At 38.6% G+C, this 7713-nt stretch overlaps 1 protein-coding gene across 1 annotated transcript; it reads left to right on the top strand.

Annotated features, from left to right (window-relative positions):
* Nucleotides 1-605: 605 nt before the first annotated feature.
* mtrf1l (mitochondrial translational release factor 1-like) lies at nucleotides 606-7191 on the top strand. Its single transcript, XM_026191084.2, has 8 exons — nucleotides 606-2198; nucleotides 2312-2391; nucleotides 2565-2669; nucleotides 2856-2934; nucleotides 4007-4170; nucleotides 4356-4473; nucleotides 4852-4988; nucleotides 5217-7191. The coding sequence occupies exons 1-8, from the start codon at nucleotides 1799-1801 to the stop codon at nucleotides 5427-5429; spliced, it is 1296 nt and encodes a 431-aa protein (XP_026046869.2). The 5' UTR covers nucleotides 606-1798; the 3' UTR covers nucleotides 5430-7191.
* The last annotated feature ends 522 nt before the right edge of the window (nucleotides 7192-7713 follow it).

The raw sequence follows: 7713 nt of genomic DNA, 5'->3' as shown, positions 1-7713 counted from the left end.
CGTATACGCGAGCCACCCATTGCGGAAGGTGCAAGATTGATAAGGAGAGTTTTCAGAACTCAGCGTATATTGCGGGATAGACAGGATCCTTTAGCTCAGCGCGACAGTGTGCTCATAGAGAGATATCGATTTTCCCGTGAGGGTATTATTTACTTAACCAACTTGTTGACGAGGGGGTGCAGGACCACCACCTGTCTTTTTTTGCTCTGCCCTTTTCTTGGTTGCTGTTATAAACAAACAAACAGATTATTTCAGGGTCTCTTTCTTAGAGAATAAAAGCAATATAAGTGATAAATATTACCATTCTGTAGGATATTCTTATATTTCACTTTTACTTGTTCCCATGTTCTAGTGGGTCCTGTTGTGGCTCTAATGTGAAAGAGGATATAATGTAATATAATATAATATGATATAATGTAATATAATATAATAAATTTACCCTACCGCCTACTGGTGTTGGCCAGAGGGGCCGATGGCGCGATATGGCAGCCTGGCTTCTGTCAGACTGCCCAAGGGCAGCTGTGGCTACAACTGTAGCTGCCTCCACCAGTGTGTGAATGTGAGAGTGAATGAATAGTGGTATTGTAAAGCGCTTTGGGTGCCTTGAAAAGCGCTATATAAATCCAATCCATTATTATTATTATTATTAAATTACTTACGAGTTTAATTTGTCAGCAACTTTCTGCCAGCCCTCTCTCCTTGCTTTTGCAGCCTTTGCAGTGTTCCCTTGCGTTTTAATTAAACTCTGAAACTCCTGAAATCCCTCAATCAAGAGTTCTTGCTCTGCTGCCGAAAAATACCGAGCGCGCTCCTTCGACATTTTCGCCGACCAATCAAAGGGTTGCCGATCAATGTTTCTACTATCGATGCGTAGCCCCTGTTAAGCCACCCAGTGATCTCACATTACTTCATCCAGCTATACTAATCGTCAACAACAGGTGTGTTCGGAGAACCGGAATAGCGATGATTTGATCTTGGATGTAGTAAGCGAGGTACGAAGAACGGACCCATGTGTGGTAACCCATTCTTTAGTTTCTCATTGTGGCCAGGTGCAGTACACAGCACCATCCAGGAGGTGGCAGCAGTGAACTGTAAAGCTGTTTCCCAACCGCAAGAAATGTGAAAAAAAGAAGAAAAGGTTCAATATGTCTGCGCCCTTTAGCAAGGTGGTAACGACGCAAGCTGTTTGTAAATGATGTTAATTGGACGTTTCTAGACAATGTTTAAAGAATTAATGACTGGAGCCTGTTCCGATATAGACACCGCTAACTGGAAAAATCGAGTAAAGCATTCGGCAGCTTGACATTTGATTTCATGATCACGTTGAGCTAGCAGGGAACCTTCAGTGAGTTGTTTACCTCCTCAGATATTCATATCATGTTTTTGTAGATTAGTTCAGGCTTAATAGTAAAAACCCCGCCCATCAGCCATGTTTTGTCAAAGATTTTTTAAATCCAAAAGAATAATCTGTTGTTGGTTGTAGTATTCCGCATTATAGCTGCTCACCACTGACTTGAACCTGTTACAAATTTTAAAAAAAAGTAAAATTATCACTACCGTGTTATATTTACGCCGAGTTGAAGAATTTTTCTTCACTATATAGGCTGTATCGTAACCCTTGTGTTGTCCTCGGGTCAAAAATGGTCCCTAGTATCTGGGAGTAATTTATTTGTGTTAAAACATAAATAAATACCAACTTTTGTATTTTTGAATGAGATTTGGCTAAATGGACTAGAGACCGGCAAAAATCAAGTCTGTTTACTACGCAGTGAATATTTCAGCCACATCTACATGTAAAATGGCTTACAGAAGACTTGTAAACCTTCTGCCCAGAGTAAAAGAGTCTGCCTATAACCTATGGATACCTCACTTTCAAAAACCACCATATGTCTTAAACCAAAGTGTTGAAAATAGAGCTAAAAGAACTCTTTACACCAGCACACCACTGATGGTGAAGTTGCTGTCAGTGGATGAGATTTTTGCCAGGAAGTCTCTGCAGGAGCACCTGAGGAAGACTGAGGCACAGTACAGCGAATGTTTACAAGCCATCAGTGGTAATTTGGGAGAGGAGCAGTGCAGTGAGGATGAACTGAAGGCCAAGAGGACCAAAGTGTCCCTTCTGGCTCCTCTTATCCAGACCATCAGAGAGCTGGACACCAAGCAAAAAGAGATTGCAGAGACTGAGACGCTTCTGAAAGGTTTGTGGAGAAAGATCTCTAATTAATAAGCCACAGTTGGCTCTCACTTTGTGAGAGTAGAATCACTCTCAGATTATGGTAAAAATTGTATTTGTGTCTGTTTTTCCTCAAAGATGAAGACCCATCTTTGCGGGAACTGGCAGAGGTGGAGAGAGCAGGCTGTTTGGAAGATATTCAAACTCTTAGACAAAAGGTAGAAACTTGATTTTTTCACTTTGTGATATCAAGGTCTCAACCGAGCTGTTGGTAAATCTTATTGAGCGCGCTGACAGCGTTTCTCTTTGCATTTTCAGTGTTGTTATACTTGTCGCACAGCTGACACATTATCACATTTCTCTTGTTAATCAACATGCATCATCAAATCAGATTCTGGATCTATTGATTCCAGAGGAGGAGACTGATCTGAGTGACCTCGTCCTGGAGGTCACCGCTGGCGTTGGTGGTCAAGAAGCCATGCTGTTCACTGCTGAGGTCAGGAAGTACATATGTGTATTAGTTATTTTAAATTGAATATTGCTATTGCAGCAGGCCAAAAACGGGATGCTCACAGACACAATTGCCATCTGCAATAAAGAATAAAGAAAGAATAAAAAAAATAAAGAATTAAGCGAAAGGTTTTTTTTCTGTATTTACATGCCAACTTCCTCTCCCCTTAAGGTGTTTGACATGTACCAGGGCTTTGCTCATCACCACAGCTGGTCCTTTGACATCCTGGAGCACACAACCAGTGAGCTAGGTCAGTCGACACATACATTTCTATTACAAAATCTTCCACAAATGTATTTTTGCCATCATATCATTGTTACACCTTTTAAGAAAACTATCATTACAGTTGTTTTTTTTAAAAAAATAGATTCCCTTAATTTATTTATTGGATTTCCAAATGAAGGAAAGAAATTAAAATAGATCTGTTCAGTTAAAGACACAAGCTCAGCATCATATATATGAAATCATGTAGTTTACAGAAGCCAAATTTCGAATTACTATATTTAGTCATAGCAAAGTAATAATCCTAAAAGACAAAAGAAAGCACAAACAAAAATAATGCCATGCACTAAGAAAACTTCACAGAAAACAGAAATGCTTGTTTAACAAATTTGAGAGAAGAATCAAATTGGTCTCAGTCACGTGGTCACTCTTACGCTTTTACGGATTTTCTCGTTTAGTATCTGTCAGAATCAGAGTGAACTCAATTTTATGTGTCCTTTCCACATGGAAAAGACAGTGTTTGGCAATTTTTCAGCTAGTGACTGAAATTTAGGTTATGAGGTGATGTCTAATTAAAAAAAGAAGAAAAAGTAGATTCGTAAAATATGTGTTTACAAAAAACAGCAAAGGCCTGAAGCTTTGATTTGGTAAAATTGTAATAACTTATATCAAGCACAAGAGGGAGCCCTTGTGTCACAGAAATGCTGAATGTTTGGCAGCATGGATTCAAATAGTGCCAGTAAACAGTGGGCAAAGGTTCATTTTTAAACTTGTAATCTAAAAACATGCACCAAAACAAATACTTTATTCATGGTCACATTAAAAGACTCAATTCATACCTAATTTTTTCCATCTGTTTTTGTATTAGAGTAGTGACATTTTAGCGGTTGTTATAATAAAACAACATCAGGGAAATCAGCTTTTTTATGCTACAGTGCTTAACAAATTCCTTAGACCACCTATTGTAAAAAAACAAAAACAAAACAAAACCCCAAAAATAAGAATACACAAATATTAAATTTATTTATGTTAATCTATGTTAATTATTTGCCAAATAAAAAACTGAATTCACATTTTTTTCACTGCTCACATATGAACAGGTGGACTACGTCACGCCTCAGCTAGTATCAGCGGCCCTCAGAGCTACAAAAGGATGAAGTTTGAGGCAGGAGTTCATCGCGTTCAGAGGGTTCCCAAGACTGAAAAACAGGGCCGGATGCACACCAGCACCATGACTGTGGCTGTGCTGCCCCAGCCCACTGAGGTACAGCTGCACACGATAGATGGATGTATCCAAATAACAAGGATGCTGTTAAAACAGCTCAGTTTGCTTAAATGAATCCTCAATAAACTTACAAAGTTTCCAGAGTGTTTTGTTCTGTTTAGCTGCTGCTTATCTAAATATATGTAGTATGTGTAATTTGTAGTGTTTGTGTGTGTTCTTGTCAGATCTCTTTCACAATAAACCCAAAGGATCTCAGGATAGACACTAAGAGGGCGAGTGGAGCTGGAGGTCAACATGTCAACACCACAGACAGCGCTGTCAGGATAGTTCATCTTCCTACAGGTAAAAACTGTACAAACTGAATGCAATACATGGCAAACAAGTTTCGGGCATCTTTTATTCTTTCCACTAATGGGGAAAATGGACTGTTTTTCATAGATTATTAATGAAAGGAGATGACAGTGCTGTTTAAAGTGGTTGAAAAGAGCTAGGTTAATTGGTGATTGTAAGCTGACTGTAGGTGTGATAGTGAGCGTGAATGGTTGTTTGTGCATATGTATTAGCACTGCGACAGACTGGCAACCTATCCAGGCTGTACCCTGTATCTTATCCAGTAGATAGCCTCCAGATCCCCCACGACCCTGAATTAGATAAGGGGAAGAAAATGTAAGGATGGATAAATGCAGTAAAGTAGATCTTTATTGTGTGTTTGTTGGGCAGGTGTGGTCGCGGAATGCCAGCAGGAGCGATCCCAACTGAAGAACAGGGAGAAAGCCATGAAGTCCCTGAGAGCAAAACTGTACAGCATGAAGCTGGAAGAGGAGACCAGCAAACGCTACAACCAGCGGAAAATACAGGTGGGACACAGTGAGATACAAAGGACAGTTAAAGGTAAACCACAGGTGGAAACCATAAAATACAACATAAAATACAGATGTGATGCTTTGTCTCTAAAACTCTGACATGATGTTGAATTTGACTGGTGTGAAAATATAATGAAAACACAGGTAAGATATTAGTGGTTTTGTTGCTAGAAGTAACAAACATTGCTAAATTCAGTGCTTCTCCTCTTCCTTGTCCTCCAGATCGGCACTAAAGGACGATCAGAGAAGATTCGGACCTACAACTTTTCCCAAGATCGCATAACAGACCACCGGATCAGCTTGACTCTGCACGATTTAAAAAGCTTCCTGCTGGGAGAGGATCTTCTGGATGAAATGAACTCTTCACTTAAGGAGTTTTCCAACCAGGAGATTCTCATGGAACTGCTGGGAGAAAACAGTCAGGACAGCTCATGACTTTGTCTCTTACAGAATGTGCATTTATTTCAAATAGTAATGTAATGCTGGTCATTCCTAGACTGTAAAAACTGTGTGGGGAAGAAGAAGATGATGCATTGAAAGTGGGCACAAATCTCAGCAGTGCCTGATACGAGATGCGTATCTGAAGGTGATAAGCAGCGTCACAACAAACAAAAAAAAGTGGTAAATAAAATGTATGAGCTGCACAGTGATCACAAAGTCGTATGTTTTGGTAACTCGTGAGTTGAAGAAAGAGAAATTCAAAAATTTGATTCTAACACGTTTCATGCAACAGAAATGAAAATGAACACAGCAGATTCTTCATCTGTTTTCATTATAATAGCAGATGGATTCTCCAGTGATTGTCTCATGCTGGGCAGCCTTCAAAAAATGCTGCCAGATGTGTAACAAGTATTAACTGGACAGGACAAGGCAGGAATCTGCTGCCAGGAAAGTCTGAGCTTTTCTGCAGGGGGTGTGTTGAGATGGAGGGCAAAGTGGCCCTAGCCTCTCCTGATCTATTACCCAACCCCAATAAGCCAAATCACCGAATCACACATGTGAAGCTACCCACTCACTGTGGTGACTCACTGTGACCAAGGGAGGAGCTGAAAAAAACTTTAGGTGATTTTTTTATGTTAAATGTTCATACTGCTTAAGCAGGATTATAAATTTTCTCTGCTTCCTTACTACCCAAGAGGTCATCACAGCAGATGGATCTATATATTTGATTTGGCACAGATGTGACACCAGATGCCTTTCTACAACCCTCCTATTTATTCAGGGTTATAACCTCTGGTCTCAAACTAGGGATGTTTTTAGGCAAACATGTTAACCACTAGACTATGGAAACACTTCAGTAAAAACTTTAAAAACTTGTTCCACCAAAATGCAAAACAGTTATTCAGTACAACATGCTATTTAATCTCTTGCACAGTGCTATTAATCATATACTGTCATCTATATTGGAGCATGGGGGTGGGAAAAAAAAAGTCTGAAAATCAAGCCCAGTGATTTACAGTGCTTAATAAATTTATCAGACCATCTGTCCTAAAACCAAGGAAACACGAATATTTTAGAAATCTTTTAAAAACTTGTTTAAAAGTTATATTTTTATTTATTATTTAAAAAGCAAACTGAATTCACGTTTGTATACCTCAATTTGAGGTCACTCACTGGTTACAAATGAATCAAGCATAACTAATTTTTCTGCTCAGGAATGCAAGTGGATTACTTTAATTTGGCATCTTAATAAAAAAATAACATGCTTTACTGTTTTACAAAAAAACAGAAAAAATAGATTCGTGGACCAGAACAATAATTAGATTTTAGCATTAAAAATACAATTTTGATTAAAGAGCTTGCACATACTGGTGAATTAACCATTACAGAAGCACATAAAATAATTTTGGTAACTACCAATACTGGTAATTTAAGGCAGCTGTGGCATAAACTTTAGATTGAATGGTAGTATAATACATTTGTTAAGAACTGTACCGGTATATACCATTCTTGTTGAACTGAATCTGATCAGATATTCTGAATTTAAATTTCCAGTGGACCCCCTTAGCAACCTAATTTTATTTATTTATTTTTAAGTCTTTGAGTCACCCTGTTTCTTGTGGGATCTTGCTCTAATTCAACCAAAATGACCTAATTACTGTTCTCTCTCTGTCTCTCTTTGTTTTTAAGATATGGGGTATTGTGCTTTATTTTTATATGGATGGAAAATACATTAAAAGAACCACCCTAAACCACATTTGCACTTTCTGTATTAAATAGTGTAAACTCTACTTTGTTTATTTAGAAGATACACTGCTCAAAAAGAAAATACAGGGAACACAAAAATAAGACATCCCAGATCTGAATGAATGAAATATTCTTATTAAATACTTTGTTTTTTACATAGATGAATGTACTGAAAATAACATTACACAAAAATTATTAATAGAAATCAAATTTAGCAACCATGAAGATCTGGATTTGGAGTCACACTCAAAATTAAAGTGGAAAAACACACTACAGGCTGATTGAGCGAGACAAGATGTTCCAGATGTGCTCAATTGGATTTCAGGTCTGGTGAATCTTGCAGGAACTGCTGATAAACTCCAGCAATATGAGGTCTAGCATTGTCTTGCATTAGGAGGAATCCAGGGCCAACCGCATCAGCATATGGTCTCACAAGGGGTCTGAGGATCTCATCTCGGTACCTAATGGCAGTCAGGCTACCTCTGGCAAGCACATGTGGCTGTGCAGCCCCGAAAGAAATGCCACCCCACAC

The sequence above is a fragment of the Astatotilapia calliptera genome, chromosome 13 (assembly GCF_964374335.1).
Source record: "Astatotilapia calliptera chromosome 13, fAstCal68.1, whole genome shotgun sequence".
Classification (NCBI taxonomy): Eukaryota; Metazoa; Chordata; class Actinopteri; order Cichliformes; family Cichlidae; genus Astatotilapia; species Astatotilapia calliptera.
This window is presented reverse-complemented; position numbering and strand designations above follow the sequence as displayed.

Bases quoted from the DNA above. Each gene is read 5' to 3' on its own strand.
- mtrf1l (XM_026191084.2), top strand. From the start codon at position 1,799: ATGGCTTACAGAAGACTTGTAAACCTTCTGCCCAGAGTAAAAGAGTCT. The intron at 2,935-4,006 runs GTCAGTCGACAC...ACATATGAACAG, and splicing joins GCACACAACCAGTGAGCTAG to GTGGACTACGTCACGCCTCA. The intron at 4,171-4,355 runs GTACAGCTGCAC...TGTTCTTGTCAG, and splicing joins TGCTGCCCCAGCCCACTGAG to ATCTCTTTCACAATAAACCC.